Source organism: Marmota monax, unplaced genomic scaffold (assembly GCF_021218885.2).
Source record: "Marmota monax isolate L192 unplaced genomic scaffold, Marmota_monax_Labrador192_F-V1.1 WCK01_AAM20220418_F8-fsc00057, whole genome shotgun sequence".
In the NCBI taxonomy this organism is placed as follows: Eukaryota; Metazoa; Chordata; class Mammalia; order Rodentia; family Sciuridae; genus Marmota; species Marmota monax.
Genome location: NW_026693933.1, coordinates 6,665,886 through 6,683,839, shown reverse-complemented (window position 1 = coordinate 6,683,839; position 17,954 = coordinate 6,665,886). Strand labels below are relative to the sequence as shown.

Here is a 17,954-nt window from a genome sequence, read left to right as displayed (position 1 = left end):
AACTTAGCTTAAATTATTAAAATATAAAATTTTAATTTCACTTATATCCTCAGTTTTACTTATATTATTAAAATCTTTTAACAATTAGGCAGGCAACTATCACCTGGATGGATATAGAGATGGAAGCAGTGGATGTATTTCATTCAAATAAAAGTGGACACTTGAAAGATTATTAACGTTTAGGTGGGAAACAAAAAGGCTTAAATTAGTATTGAAAGTCAAATAGGGCACTGACAAAAGTACACAAAGCTAGACCAGTATCTACAAGACATTTAGGTTTTAATGAGTTACTTGCCCCAGTTTTTAAAAAATAGCTATAAGGATACTTCCTAGTGTGCAGTTTGGGGACAAATATGTAAGTAAATCAGGGAATTACTTATATTTATAATATATACTTGATAAAAGAAACTGTATATAGGAGAATCACTAGAATTTTCATTTTAAGGAATAATGTGACCTTGAAGGACATGGCTGTGAAATAGGACACTAGAAAGGATGCATGAAAGATGCCTGCAAGCACAGGAAATAGGAGCAAATGTCTACGGGTGATATGAAAATAGTTTTGCACACTCAATTGCTAAATTTCCCTCCATATCTTTTATCAAGATTTTGGTCTATAGTACTGTAAGTTTTTGCATGTTCCTTGCTGCTTCTTGTCTGAATTATGTCCTATAGTGCCACGCAAGTCCATGTCTATTGAAGAACTCCAAGTAGCCAGAAAGATTTAGCCATTCTTACTTTCTTGATTTCTTCTTTTTACTGATAAGTGAAATGGAATGGTCCAAACTTTTGATTAAAACCTGGTATAATCACCACTTCTGATAGAGCGATATTTGAATTTTCAGAGAAACAAGCCTAACCATAGTGGGTTTCAGAGGATTCTTGCACACCATCAGCAAGCCTTTGGACTTGACCTGTGGCACTAGTTCTCTCCTGGGGCTCAGACTGGCCAGCATCTGGCATATTTTAGACTTGCCTAACTCCATAATCATGTAAGTAAATTTCTTAAAATCACTCTCTCTTTACACACACACACACACACACACACACGCATACAGAAGGATTCCTACAAATATGAGTAATATTTAAAATGCCTATAAATGAGTAAAATGAGACCTTTTTTGTATACTCAATTGGTAGGTTTCCCCCTTATCTTTATTGAGGATATTTTTGTCTCTTGAACTATTATTTTCTGCATATTCTTTGATGTTTCCTTGTTGAAGTGTGCTCTACAGTGCCAAGCTTGTCTATGTCTATTAAAGTACTCCAAGTAGCTACATATGTATACATATACACACAGGCCTATCTCTCTCTCTTTGTATACATATACATACACACAGAGATGCATCTACACACATGCACACTTATTGATTGTGTTTCTCTGGAGAACTTAGCAAGAACTATTAGATTCTTTAGTATCTAGCGATATAGAAGAATAAATGATTTAAGTACATATTATACAGTTATTGTTTACAATGCAATAATCTGCACTATGAGCTTAATTCCTGTTTTATTTATTAAATGATTTTGGGTCCCCAGGAATCCAGAAAAATAAATCTTGTACTCACTTGTGTTGGTTTGGACTAGACATTCACTAGTAAGGTGATCACTCACTTCTCCTAAAACCAGAGACATTAAAGGAAGACAGGCTCCATTTACCAGTGATGCCAATATTCCCAGGACCATGAGCACGATGTCCAGTCCATCAGCAAAGCGGAACTGAGGAAAACAAGGCAAGGTACTGTGATTGCTGTAAAACAAACGTCACAACCCAGAGCTTTTGCCATCAAGTAAATGCAACTTTACAAATTGATTGAAATTAAAAAGTTATAAAATCAGGGATATGCATTTATATATAAACCAAACCAAACCAAACCAAACCAAAACCAAAGTCCAATATTAAGACTTTACAATAGATTTTGAGGAACTCTTTGAAAAAAAAATACAGCATTTAAATCTGTATAAACTGTAGATGATTGCATAAGTCCGATCAGATGTGGGCATGAATCAGAAGCTTTTTTCTACTTAGTTAATATTGGGATAGGTTAAGATATTTTCAAAGACTGCAGTGATAATATTTTAGTTTATGAAAAATTAACTGGGGAATTTCTAATTCCCTAGGCTCATCAGGATGACAGCATTGTCACCACTATATGCAGTAAACAGAAACCAATTAGTTAAAATGTAAGAAATTATATTTCTAACTTTTTTGAGTTCCTCGGATTCATTGTAACCAGAACAGTGTCTAACCTGTGAGTAAGGATCTATAATAATTTGCATGACTAGAATTAAAAAGAAATGCTTGAAAGCTTAGCTAAGTATTCAATGCATTATATTCTATTCTGTACTGGTTCTTACAACACCATTCCAAAACCAAACTGGGAACAAAATTTGGAAACATGGATTATTTATCTTAGTGAGAGATCAAAAAGAATATAAAAAAGCATAGTAGTGTAATTATACTAGAACAACAAGAAGAGGAACTTAGTTCTTATTTTGGGTGGAGTTGAGAAAATGTTATGTTTTTCTACTCATTCATGCAATAGTTAATCAGGATTTATGAGTAGCTTCTGCAGCATTTTATTCAGTATTACCTATGATAACAGGATATTGCTCCCTTGCTGTCCCCCAGAATAGCATTCTATCTCCTTGATAAAAGTTATCATATTCTGCTACTTCCCATATTTAAAAAAAATTAACTTTTCAAAAACAATTGTTTCCTATATATTTCTAATAACATTGACAGCGAGGCCTAGAGATGAGAGTTGGTAAAGGGAATGTCTGAGAATGTATGCATGAAAATGTTCCTTGCACATATTCCAAAGAAATGTGCAGACACATTTTCTTTTATGTAAGCTTTATGAAATACTAAGATAATTATTTTTTATTTAAAAAAGATTTATAACACTTTTTGAGATGATAACTGTAACTCACATTATCAAAGTGGGATTATTGGGAAATATTTAAATGTAAATAAATTAAAAGTCTCTCATAATCCTTCATCTTCATAAATGTGTAGATATTGTGCTATTTTTTCTTATCCTTTAATGTGGGACTTTATATTTGTTTATATTTTTCTTATTGGAATTAACACTCTGATAAATTCCTCTTTAAACTCTTCTTTCCCCTAACCAATGGATGTAAACCACCAGATATAATCCTTCTCTGCACCACTGACAGTTCCCTAAAATGTTCTGATATGTGCACTTTCTACTTGATATCACTTACTATCTCAATAGCTCCAACAGCTTGCTTTCTTGTTTTAGGAAGTTGTTCTTGTAGTGTTCTAGAAAATGGAAAAGTTACAGTATAAACATAATTTGCAAAATTTTCTAATTAGCATTTTGCTAAATGTCAAATATTGCCCTTGGTAGTAACTTTAGACACTTACAAACACCGAAGTTTCAAAACCAAATTTAACAATAGACAGTACAAAGATTTCTTGAAAAGGCACTGGGAAAGGAAGTCGTCACTGGCTGTTTCTAACTTTGTTAACTTTGTTAACTAAGTAGAAATAAAGACAAATAAAGACGTGCATCTGAAGTAAAATTGTTTAAAAACTGTGACAGAAACTATATAACAGAAGTTTTAGCTTTTTCACTGCTGTGACTAAAAGATTAGACCAGAACAACTGTAGAGGAGAAAACGTTTATTTGAGGGCTCACAGTTCAGAGGTCTTAGTCCACAGAAGGCTGGCTCCATTCTTCAGGGCTCGAGGTGAGGCAAGACATCATGGAGGAGCAGTGTAGCAGAGGAAAGCAGCTCACGTATGATCCAGAAGCAGAGAGAGAGATACTCCACTGGCCAGATACAAGTATCTACCTAAAGCCACGCCCCTGTTCCCATCTCCTCCAGCCACACCTATCACTCCAGTCACCAGTCAGTTAATCCCCATCAGGAAATTAGATCACTGATTGGGTTAAGACTCTTGCAACCCAATCTTTGTCCTCTGAACTTTCTTGCACTGTCTCACATATTAGGTTTTGGGGGACACCACACATCCAAACCATAACAACAGACTTTATCTACTTAATCACTTTAAAGTGTACAACCAGGGCACTGAATATGTTCACATTGTTGTATTATCATTTTCATCCACAACACTTTTTTCCTTTTGCAAAACTGAAACCCTATATCCATTAAGCTACTCTGTATTGTCCCCTTCCCCAGCCCTTGGCAGCCACCATTCTACTTTCTGTCTCCATGAACCTGACTATGATAGGTATCTCATATAAGTGGAATCATGCAATAGTTTTCCTTTTGCAACTGGCTTAATGTTTTCAAGGATCATTCTTGAATTATTCACTTAACAAATTGTCTGCAATTTTCATTCATATTGTAGCATGTTGAAATTTCCCTGTTCTCAAGGCTGAATACTATTCCATTGCATGTACAATGCCACATTTTGTTGATCCATTCATCAATTGATGGACACTAGGATTTCTTCCATATTTTGGCCACTGCTAATAATGCTGATATGAATATAGGCATGCAAATATTTCTTTGACTCCTTGCTTTCAATTCTTTCTTTTAAATATTTTTTTAGTTGCAAATGGACACAATACTTTTATTTTATTTGTTTATATTTATATGGTGCTGGGGATCAAACGCAGTGCCTCATGCATGTTAGGCAAGCACTGTACCACTGAGTCACAACCCCAGCCCTGCTTTCAAGTCTTTTGAGTATATACCCAGAAGCAGAATTGTGAAACCTTTTGGTATTTCTATTATTTTTTGAGGAACCACCATACTTTTCCACAGCATCTGCTTCATTTAACATTCCTACCAACAATGCTTAAGAATTCCAGTTTTTCAACATCCTCACCAACACTTGTTCTTTTCTTTCTTTTTGGATTGTAGTCATCCCCTCTTTAGTCTTTTTCTGTCATTCAAATGAAATCAGGCATGTACTTCCCCAATTCTTCGTGGTAACTAGCAAAATTATCCACTTTCCAGTCTAGTTTTCTTTGTGAACGCAGATGTTGCAGTTGTGTTCCCATTTATCTATTAGCTTTTTGGGGAGGTGGGGGTAGGAGTCCACCACTGTATCTAAATAAATATAATGAAGTTGCTAGTAGACCATTTTTAAAATGAGAAAACTGAGTCACAGAGTAAACCTCCCAAGTCTACAAAGTGTGATTAAACTTAGGTCTGAATCCACAGCTTGAACTTCCTTCATCTATCTATCTATCTATCTATCTATCTATCTATCTATCTTTTATTTGTTTATTTTTTGGTACTAGGGATTGAACCCAGGGGTGATAAACCACCCAACCACATCTCCAGTCCTTTTTAAATTTTTATTTTTTGAGACAGGTTCTTGCTAAGGTGCTGAGACTAGTCTTGAACTTACAATCTTACTACCTTAGCCTGGAGTTGCAGGGATACAGGCCTGTGCCAACCTGCCCAGCCCGAGTTTAAACTTTTAACTACAGAGTTATAATGCTGCTTGTGAAATACATACTGATGATGTAATTTCAGTCCAAAAATAATGTTCAAATGTACAAATGAATTCTAAAATAAATTTGTCTTCTCATCTCTCCCTCATCACTTTAGGGCATAGAATTTTGAGAATCTGCTTTGAAATTATGAGGAAATTGTGCTTAGGCTGTATGGCTAAAGTTATGAGAAAGTTTAGTTTACCTTGGGAAAATAATAACAGCAACATAACCAAAATTGAAGCAGTACAGGGTGTAAAACGTAGCTCTTTTATGTTCATATGTTCCCAATATTTGATTTTTTTAATATAGTCACAGGTGCAGCCACTGTGGGAAATAGTTTGGAGATTCCTTAAAAAACTAGAAATAGAATTATATGATCTAGCAATCCCTCTACTAGTTATATATGCAAAGGAATTGAAATCAATACTTTGATGAATTGTTTGCATTTTCATGTTTATTTCAGCATTACTCATAATAGCCAAGATAGGGGGACATCCTAAGTGCCCAATAATGGATGAATTGATGATGTGATATAAATATACAATGGGATACTATTCAGCCTTTTAAAAAAAGAAAACTATGCCAACTGGAAACAAAAAACAAATAAAAAAAAACAATGCACCAAAAGACAAATATTATATGATCTCACTTCTTTTCAAATCTTAGAAGTTAAACTCTCAGGAGTATAGAGTAGAAAAAAGGCCATTACCAGAGGCTGAGGGGGTGGGTGATTTGGGGAAAGAGAGATGCTGAACAAAAGGAGCATATTTTCAGTTAGGTAGGAGGAGTAAGTTTCAATGTCCTTTTGCACAGCATATTGACTGTAATTAATAATATTATATACTTCAAAATTGCTAAAACATAGGATTTTATACTTTGTCACCACAATGAAATGATAAGAATGTGAAGTGACAGATAAGTTAATTAGCCTGATTTACTAATTCCACAATGTACACATGTATCAAGCATCACACTGTACCTCATAAATATACACAATTATTAGCCAATTCAAAATAAAGTAATAAAACAAGAAATCCCTATGAAACAACAACAACAATTCCAAAGAGAAATTTTCTTTATTTTCAAGAGTTTTCTGAAGGCAAGATTGCGGATTAGTGGGAAGTGGCTTTTCTCACCACTGGGTGACTAGGGACGCAAACAGCAAGAAAACTACTTCTCTGGAAGGTGAGTGAAAAAAGAAAAAAACAAAACACTCCATTGATCCATTGATACTCAATACTGGACAGAGAGCCTTGGATACTGGGAAATTTGGGGTATATCAGACTAAGGTTATAGGAATAGAATTGGAGCTGAGCTCCAGGTGGGAGCAGAGAAAATACACAAAGTCAGAAAAGATCAAAAAGTGGTGGGAAGATCTTGGTATGGGGAATCTCAGGACTGAAGGGGCAGCCTGGCCTGGGCCAACCCAGAAGCTATTTGGTCCAATAAACTGGTGCATGAAAATCATGGTCTGCCAGCTGGGTACAGGGAGCCCAGGGTGGAAACATTTTAATACCTCCATGAGACTGGGAACTCAGACTGGGAACTGAGATCCTTGAGTTCAGGAATAAAACCAATACATGACCAGCAGACCCCAACTGTGAGATTTAAAGTAAACCAAGCACATCAGGAGAATCTCGGGCACAGAGAATTTCTGGCATGGGGAGACCATTTTGCCTGAGGGAAATACAGATCAGAGAGGCCTGAGAAAGCTGGCTCCTCCCCTCCCCTGCTCCACTGAACAAGGGCAGGGAGAAACTGAACAGAGTGGAGGGCCTGAGCTCAGAGCTGGGAAAGAGTCCTTCAGAAGCCAAACAAAGGCAGTATCCCTGAACAACAGAACCAGTGAAGGGCCCACTCCCACTTCCCACAAGTGGTGCCCTAAGGAGAGGAGTGAGGTACAATCCTAAAGTGCTTGATTCATCAGTGGCTAAAAACTCCCCACATAATAAAACACCTGAGGCAATACCAGACTGAACACTGGCCACTGGGAGCTTCACTTGCAGGAATTCATCTCACAGAACACAAAGGCAGCTACACCCAGAAAGTGAAGCCTAAAGCATCTTCCACAGCCCCTCACACAATCCCAGTGAGAAGAAAAGTTGAGAAACAGAAAGACAGTTTGGCACAGACAGTGGGCAAATATTCTCATTGACTATTCTGTTTTTGTTTTGGTTTTGAATGTCTAATGACTGATCCATGATGGACTTTTGTACGCAGACACATTTGTTTCTGCTTTATCGGTTTTAGCATTTCTTGAAGGTAGCTGTTTTTTGTGCTCTGTGTTTTGAGGATTAGAATTTTTGATTAGTATATTTTGGATTGATTTTCTGTTGTCTCTTTCACAACTCTGTTTTCCTTTGTTTCTATTTCTCTTTGTTTCTAACAGCTAAACCTATTGTGTGCTTGTCTCTCTCTCTTCCTCTCTTTGTCTCTCTCTCTTCTTCTAACTCCTTTACTTCCATTTTTTTTGTTCTCTCCCCTTATAAACATATCCTACATTGCCTCTGCATTTGTCCTATTCACTTATTGAATCTACAAACCCATTTTTACTACCTCATCTCTTCTTTTCTTTTAAAAGAATTCTATTTTAACTGGATACTTATTCATATATCATTATTTTTTTTCATTTTTACCATTTTATTTCAAGATGGTTTTTTTTTTTGGATCGATACTTTGAAGACTAAGGTGTTTGATTAGTATATATTGGTTACATTCTTGTATCTTTTATTTCTTTTTGTAGTTATTTTTAATATTTTTTCACTTTTTATTTTATATATGTTTCTCTCTCACTTCTCAGTTTCCCTCAGCTCTTTCTCTTTTCTGCTAACATCCACTCTCTATTGTTCTTATACTCTTCCTTTAATTTTTTATTTCTTTTTTTCTCTTCCTCCCTCACAATCATCACACCCTATGTCACTTCTGTTCAATCCCTGGTCACCAACTGAAATTGTAAAACCTTTTGTAAATTTATTGTTTTTACTGTGGACAATAGCTGGTCATATAATTTTTGGTTATTGTGACAATAAACATTGTAGATTTCATAGCAAGGGCTATTTGGTCTAATGATATAAGTTGTTTGCATCAGTTGTTGTTATTATCTGTCTCCCCCTAAACTTTGTAAGGTACGAGAAATCTTTAGGGACACTATAAGTCAACAGTGTAGAAACTCTACTGCCTCAAAACCAACTCTTAGATGTGTAGACACATAAACAACATGAAAAAGCAAGGGAACAATCCATCCCAAAGAAACCAAAGTACATCAAAAAGAGAATCCATAATACCACCGTGAAAGAAGTGTCAGAGAAGTTTAAAAAGTTCACAGTTAAACTAATCTGTTAGGTAAAGGATAATGTAAGGAGTGAAATCAAAGAGAAAACACAGGAAGTGAAATACCACCTCAATAAAGAGAGAGTCTGAAAAAAAATGAGCAAAAATCCTTGAAATGAAGAAATCCATAAATCAAATTTAAAAATTATTGGGAAGTATCACAAAGCAGACTAGACCAGTGGGATGGCAGAGTTTCAGACAATTAAGACAAAATACATAATCTTCAAAATAAAGTTGACTATGGAGAAAAGATGTTAAGAGACCATGAACAGAAACTTCTAAGAAATACAGGATAACATGAAAAGATCAAACTTAAGATTTATTGGGATAGATAAAGGTTCAGAATACCAAACAAAGGAATGCATATTTTTTTTTAATTTTTATTGTTGGTTGTTCAAAACATTACATAGTTCTTGATATATCATATTTCACACTTTGATTCAAGTGGGTTATGAACTCCCATTTTTACCCCGTATACAGATTGCAGAATCGCATCAGTTACACATCCATTGATTTACACATTGCCATACTAGTGTCTGTTGTATTCTGCTGCCTTTCCTATCCTCTACTATCCCCCCTTCCCTCCCCTCCCCTCCCCTCTTCTCTCTCTACCCCCTCTACTGTAATTCATTTCTCCCCCTTGTATTTTTTTCCCCTTTCCCCTCACTTCCTCTTGTATGTAATTTTGTATAACCCTGAGGGTCTCCTTCATATTTTTTTAATGAAATAATATCTAAAAATTTTCCGTATCTTAAGAATGAAATGGAAAATCAAATACAAGAAGCATATAGGACTCAAATATACAAAATATCAATAGACACACACCAAGGCACATGATGATGAAAATGCCTAACATACAGAATAAGTTTAGAATCTAAAGGCTGCCAAAAAAAAAAAAAAAAAAAAATCAAAAAGCCACATTTAGAGGGAAACCAACTTGGATCTCAGTTGATTTTTCAACCCAGACCCTTCAAGCTATGAGGTTTTGGCATAATACATACCAAACTGTGCAGGAAAATGAATGCCAACCAAGAATACTACACACAGCAAAATTAAGCTTCAGAATTGATGATGAAATAAAAACCTTCCATAATAAACAAAAGTTAAAAGAATTCACAACGAGAAGATCTGCACTACAAAAATTTATCAACAAAGTATTTCATGAAAAAGAAATAAAAAATAAAACTGAAAACCAGCAAATGGAGGAACTACACTAAGAGAATAGTCAATCAAAAGGGAAACTAATTTAAATTAAAAACCAGGAATAATTCAAAATGACAGGGAATTATAAACATTGTATGTAAATGGCTTAGACTCTTCAACTAAAAGACATAGACTGGCAGATTGAATTTAAAAACAAAAACCAAAATATGCTGTCTCCAGGAGACTCACCTCTTAGATAAATACATTCACAGACTGAAGGATGTGAAAAAAACTTACCATTCACATGGATCTCAAAAACAAACAGGGATTTATATCCTCATATCTGATAAAGTGGACTTCAAGTTCAAATTAATCAGAAGGTACAAAGAAGGTCATTTCATACTGCTTAAGGGAACTATATATCAGCAAGACATAACAATCTTAAATATTTATGCCCCAAACAATGAAGCTGAGTTCTACCAGGTACAGGCATGAAATAAACTCTTTACAATCTCAAGAATCAAGTAGATCACAACAATAATACTTGGTGACTTCAACACACCTCTCTTACCAATTGATAGATCTTCAAAACAATAACTAAATATAGAAGCTCTAGAACTAAAAATACAATTAATAATTTAGACTTAGCAGACATGTTTAGAATATTTCATCCAGTGACCAAATACACTTTTTTCTTAGCAACACATGGATCAATCTCTAAAATAGACCATATCTTAGGCCACAAAGCAACTGTTAGCAAATACAAAAAAAAATAGAGATAATATATTGATTTTATCATATCATAATTGAATGAAATTAGAAATTAATAATAAAATAAAAATAAAAAGTAGAAGCCACACTAACACATGAAGACTAAATAATACACCATTGCCATTGAATGACTGATGAAGAGCTGAAGAAATAGGGGTGAAATTAAAAAAAAAAACACAATCTTGGAGGTAAATGAGAGTAGCAATACAACATATCAAATCTCTCTAAGAAACTATGAAGGAGGTTCTAAGAGGAAAGTTCATTGCATTGAGATCACTCATTGAAAAAATAGAAAGTCACCAAGTAAACTTTTATATCTCAAAGCCCTGGAAAAAGAAGAACAAATCAACACCAAAAGCAATAGAATATAGAAAATAATTAAAATCAGAGCTGAAATCAATGAAATTAAAACAAAAGAAAAAAATTTTAAAAATCAACAAAAGAAAAATTGGTTTTCTGAAAAAAATCAATAAAACAGATAAACATTTAGCCAAGCTAACAAAGAGAGAGACAAAACTCAAATAACTAAAATGTGTAATGAAAATGGAAATACTACAATGGATAGTTGTAAAATTCAGACAAAATAAAAACCTGTTTTGAAAATTTATATTCTAAAAAAATAGAAAATCTTGAACACATTGACAAATTTCTAGAGACATGTGACCTGCCCAAATTGAATTAGGAAGACATAAAAAATTTATGCAGATCAATTTTAAACAATGAAATTGAAGATGCCATCAAAATCCTACCAAGAAAAAGAAGCCCAAGATGAGATAAATTCTCATCTGAGTTTTACCAGACCTTCAAAAAAAGAATTAACACCAATATGCCTCAAATTATTTCATGAAATAGTAAAAGAATAGAACCCTTCATTCTATGAAGCTAGTATCACCCTGATACCAAAACTAGACAAAGACACATCAAGGAAAGAAAATTTCAGACCAATATTCCTGATGAGCATTCTTAATTAAATACTGGCAAATCACATATGAAAACATTAAAAAGTGCAGCAAGATCAAGTAAGGTTCTTCCCAGGGATGCAAGATTTGTTCAACATAAGGAAATAAACATAAACATCAATAGACTTAAAGACAAGAATCACATGATTATGTCAATAGATGCAGAAAAAGCATTTAACAAAATACAGCATCCATTCATATTTAAAACACTAGAAAAACTAGGAGTAATAGGAACATACTTCAACATTATAAAAGCTATATATGATAACTCTAAGGCCAACATCACTCTAAATGTAGAAAAATTGAAAGCATTCCCTCTAAAAACATGAGTAAATCAGGGATGATCTCTTTTACCACTTCTATTCACCATAATCCTTGAAACTCTAGCAAAAGCAATTAGGAAAAAAATTACAGGAATATGAATAGGAAAAAAAAGAGCTCAAACTGTCCCTATTTGCCAATGACAAGATTCTACATTTAGAAGACCATAACAACTCTACCAGAAATATTCTAGGACTCATAAATGAATTCAGGAAAGTATCAGGGTATAAAATCAACAACCATAAATCAGTTGCATTCCTATACACCAATGACAAGTCATCTAAAAGAGAAATCAGGATAACTATCCCATTCACAATATCCTTAAAAAAAGCAAAACAATACTGGGGAATCAATCTAACAAAAGAGGCAAAAGAACTTTACAAGAAAAACTACAAACTACTAAAGAAAGCAATTAAAGAAGACCTCAGAAAATGAAATGATCTAGCACATTCTTGAATAGGCAGAATTAATATTGTCAAAAATGGCCATACTACCAAAAGCACTACATAGATTTAATGCAACTCCTGTTAAAATTCCAATGATATTCTTCATGGAAATAGAAAAAGCAGTCATGAAATTCATTTGGAAAAACAAGAGACCCAGAATAGCCAAAGCCATCCTTAGGGAGAAAATTGAAGCAGGAGGCATCACAACAGCAGATATTAAATTAAGTATAGAGCTATGGTAACTATAGTAACAAAAATGACATGGTATTGGCACAAACACAGATATGAAGACCAATGGAACAGTATAGAAGACACAGAGACACACCCACATAAATACAGTTATCCCATATGAGATAAAGACATCATAAACATATGTGGGAGAATAGGTAGCCTCTTCAACAAATGGTACTGGGAAAACTGGAAATCCATACATCATAGAATGAATTTGAACCCCTATCTCTCATCCTGCTCAAAACTCAACTCAAAGTGGATCAAGGACCTAGGCATTAGACCAGAGACCCTGCATTTACTGAAAGAAAAAAATATACCCAACCTTTCATCATGTCAGTTTAGAAAACAACTTCCTCAAAGAGACTCCTAAAGCACAAGAAGAAATATCAAGAATGAATAAATGGGATGGTAGCCAGTTAAAAAGCTCCTTCTCAGCAAAGGAAACAATCAAGAATGTGAACAGAGAGCCTATGGAATGGGAGAAAATCTTTACTACCTGCACCTCAGGTAAAGCATTAATGTCCAGGATATATAAAGAACTCAAAAATTTAACACCAAAAGAACAAACAAAACAATCAATAAATGGGCACAATAACTGAACAGACACTTCACAGAAGAAGAAATACAGTCAATCAACAAATATATGAAAAAATGTTCAACATCTCTAGCAATTAGAGAAATGCAAATCAAAACTACTCTAAGATTTTATCTCATTCCAGTCAGAATGACACTCTGCGTTTAATAGAAGAAAAAGTAGGCCCTAATCTCCATCACGTGGGGCTAGGCCCCAACTTCCTTAATAAAATACCTATAGCACAAAAATTAATACCAAGAATCAACAAATGGGATGGTTCCAAACTAAAAATTTTTTTTCAGCAAAAGAAATAATATGTGAGGTGAATAGGGAGCCTACATCCTGGGAACAAATTTTTACCCCTCACACATCAGATAGAGCTCTAATCTCTAGGGTATATAAAGAGCTCAACAAGATAAGCACCAAAAAAAAAAAAAACCCAAATAATCCAATCAATAAATGGGACAAAGACCTGAACAGACACTTCTCAGGAGAGGATGTACAATCAATCAATCAACAAATATACGAAAAAATGCTCTTCATCTCTAGCAATCAGAGAAATGCAAATTAAAACTATGCTAAGATACTATCTCACTCCAGTAAGAGTGGCAGCCATTATGAAGACAAACAACAAGCGCTGGCAAGGATGTGGGGAAAATGGTACACTCGTACATTGCAGCCAATTTGGAAAGCAGTATGGAGATTCCTTGGAAAGCTGGGAATGAAGCCACCATGACCCAGCTATTCCCCTTCTCGGACTATACCCAAAGGACCTAAAACTAGCATACTACAGGGACACAGCCATATCAATGTTTCTAGCAGCACAATTCACAATAGCTAAACTGTGGAGCCAACCTAGATGTCCTTCAGTGAATGAATGGATTAAAAAAATGTGGCATTTGTACACAATGGAATATTACTCAGCAATAAAAAAGAATAAGATAATGGCATTTGCAGGGAAATGGATGGCATTAGAGCAGATTATGCTAAGTTAGCCAATCCTCCCCCCCCCCAAAAAAAAACCCAAATGCCAAATGAGATAAGGGGGGGGCGACTCAAAATGGGGTTGGGAGGGAGAGCAGGAGAGAAAGATTACCTCTAGATAAGGAATAGGGGTGGGAGGGAAAGTGAGGGAGAAGGGGAATAGCATGGATGGTGGAAGGAGACTCTCATCATTATACAAAATACATGTATGAAGATGTGAATTTGGTGTCAACATACCTTATATACAATCAAAGATATGATACATTGTGGTATAAAGGTGTATTAAGAATTTTAATGCAAAAATATTATAATAATAAGAGAGCTCATGTATAATGGCATAATTTGGTGAGAACATACTTTATATACAGAGTTACGAAAAATGGTGTTGTGAATGGATAATTATGATTGTAATGCAGTCCACTATTGTCTTGTATGTAAGAAATGAAAATAAAAATATAAACAAATGAGGGAGCTCTAAAAAAATAATATAAGCAACAATAATGTTGGGAAGGATGTGGGGAAAAAGGCAAACTCATACATTGATGGTGGGATTGCAAATTGGTGCCACCACTATGGAAACCAGTATGGAGATTCCTTAGAAAACTTCGATTAGCACCATCATTTGATCCAGTTATCCCTCTCCTTGGCTTATACCCAAAGGACTTAAAAGCAGCATATAGTGTTGCAGCCACATCAATGTTCATAGTAGCTCAATTCACAATAGCCAAGGTGTAGAACCAACATAGGTATCTTTCAACTGATGAACAGATAAAGAAAATGTGACATATATACACAATGCAATATTACTCAGCCTTAAAGAAGAATAAAATTATGGCATGTGCTGGTGAATGAATGAAACTGGAGAATATTGTGCTAAGTGAAATAAGCCAGTCCCAATAAATTATATCTTTCTGATTTGTGAAATCTAACCCACAACAAAGGAAGGTGAGGAGGGGAAGAATAGAAGTCCACTGAATTACACAAAGGGGAGTGAAGGGAAGGGAGGGGGAGATGGGTATAGGAAAGACTATAGAATTAATTGGACATAACTTTTCTATTCTTGTATATGATACATGATCAGGTAACTCCACATGATGTATAACCACAAGAATAGGTTCCTAATTAGAACAAGTTACACACCATGTTGTACAACATGCCAAAATACACTATACTGTCATGAATATATAAAAAGAACAAATAATAATTTAAAAAAAGTTTTCTGATACAGTTGTTCTGACCCATAGGAAAATGGTATGCAGGGAGAACTTTTTTGGGGGCTATTTCCTACATTAATAAACCATGTGACATAGAGGGGTCCTCTCCAGTTTATAGATTGTATATCCAAGTGTAACACTGTTGTTATTGTGAAAGTTAAAATAGATTTTATTTTACATCTATAAATAAGTTATGGGTGCACAAATTGTATAAATACATATACACACAGACATCTATTCAGTAGAAAATTAATGCACCCCATGGAAGGAAAGGTGATAGAAATTGAAATGAAAATTTGCAGACATCTTTCCTGTACATTTACTTAATAAATCTGCTATTTCTGTTGCTGCTACCTGTCCTAATGTCACTGTTAAACCAGTTTTAATACTGACTGTATTGAAGTACTGCAAAATGCAAGCAGCATTACTATATTTGAAAAAATTATAAACACTCTTGATATGGATGTGAAAAGAATAAAGTATAGTTTTAGTTGCACACTAACACTTTTTTGTAGAATTTAAGGACAGCTTACCCATTTCTCTGGAAATTTTCTTGCATCTCTTCAGTTCTTTGATAATTTGCCATCTTATCTACAATTTAGTTGTTCTGAAATAAAATATTGTCAAATGTAGCATGACCATGGGAATTTTTTTCTCTTGGTTGATATACAACATTCTTAACATCCCTACCAGTTTCTGAAAAAGCAAGCTGCTCAGAATTAAGCCCTGCCTACACTTTCACTCTAACCCATGTTTCTGGTTAAGCAGTTTCCTCTAGTTAGGTATATCTCTAAAGGAGTTGAAATTATTCATTGAATTTTTAACTTCTTCACTTCATTCTTGGTTTAGATTCAAGTTAATAAAATTTTTGGAATGGGAATAAAAGGAGAAAAATGAAAGTGAAACTATGTGGTTTTCCAGGATGTTGTATTGTACTCCTCTTCTGCCACTGATTTGATTGTAATTGACAAAAAAAAAAAAACAAAACAAAACAAAACAAAAAAACCTTCCAGCTACCTCTGATTTAGTTTTCTCTATAAAATAATAAAATGATGTTGTAATTTCTGTTATCTAGCAGATTGAGGAAGTAGAGCTTTCTTGTTCATCAAGTATAAGCAAGTTAGAGATTCTCATGATACATGGGCAATTATAAAACAGAATAATTTGAAATCCATTATCATTAAAACTGTGTTATGCACAATACATTCATCCTTTGGATGGCACTTCAGGATATTGGTTTATGTTAGAATCACCGTTATGTTCAGACATTATTAGTTTGTTGTGTATGTACACAAATGTCTATGACTTGACTTCACTTGTTAGGCCATATATTACCCTATGCTGAGATGATTCTAAAGATGTGGATTTCAGTTTTCAAGAACTAAACTTCTTAATGAAGGATTTCAGTGGATCAGAAATGCTTTCAGCACCCAGAATGAAGGCATGATACAAATAGTTACCCATCAATTTATTCTTGCTTTTTTGGAAGGAAGTACTTATTATTACTATAATGATATTATACCATCTCAGTAATTTGACATATACGTAAGAAAAGTGAAAAAATAGAGAAGTCATAAAACAATTGGTAAATATCAATCATTTGCATCTTATAGGAATTAACAATGCTATAATACAGCTTATATTTATAAAAAGAAATCAAAACAAAACTTACCTTGGAAAGTGCATGATCTTTTTTTCATTTACATCAAGTCATGTATAGTTTTTCTCTCAACAAAGAACCAACTGTACTTCTGTAACAGTGGTTTACCAAACTTGTTTTCTGATCACACCGGTGTCATATCTGATTATAACCACTGATGAGTTACCTTGTGAAGCACACCGTGTTCTTCACATCATACTGAACTTGGGAAACAACACCAGCAAAGAAAATGCACTGAACCAAATAAACATTCTTTTATTGCAAAAAATTGGTAGTGTCTCTATAGCTAGTTTTCTATTGTTCAGTCCCGTAAAATCATTTTGGTTAGCTGACTTAGTAGTTAAGATGGGTAAAATAAATGCCTTTAATAGGTCAATGGGACATTTGCACAGCAAATATTTATTGAGAAATACTTTCTTCAAGGCACTGATTCTACTGCTTCATTACTGTTCTCTGAAAAAAAATCATCTTTCTCTGATTTACTTTTGTTGTTTTCCTACATCTATAACACATTCTTCTTTGTATTACAGATCCTACTTGCCTATATTTCTTCACTTCTTGAATTGAGAAAGTATTGAGTTATATGATATACCAATTATTAGTTTATAGCAATCAAAAGTTATGTTTCTTTTTCTTAAGGAACTTACATCTTATTTTTCTTCTCTATGCTACAGTCTTACTATTCAGTATGGTCTCAGGGTCACCTGCATAGTCATTATATCCGTCATTACTAGAAATGCAAGATTTTTTTAAAAAAGTATCTTAATTTTGTCAAAATGTGTATAATATAATATGAAACTTAAGAGTTTTAATCATTTTAAGTCCACAATGCAGTGGCATTAAGTTCAAGCACAGCAGCCATTACAACTATACATGTCCA

The 17,954-nt window shown here is 34.2% G+C and overlaps 1 protein-coding gene across 1 annotated transcript in view; it reads right to left on the bottom strand.

Moving 5' to 3' along the window:
• The window catches only part of Abcb5 (ATP binding cassette subfamily B member 5), a 130,285-nt gene extending 114,285 nt beyond the window's left edge, over nt 1-16,000 (bottom strand). Inside the window, 3 exon segments of the mRNA XM_058585314.1 lie at nt 1,569-1,719; nt 3,229-3,286; nt 15,948-16,000. Coding sequence (XP_058441297.1) covers nt 1,569-1,719; nt 3,229-3,286; nt 15,948-16,000 — 262 coding nt within the window.
• Between the last annotated feature and the right edge of the window lie 1,954 nt (nt 16,001-17,954).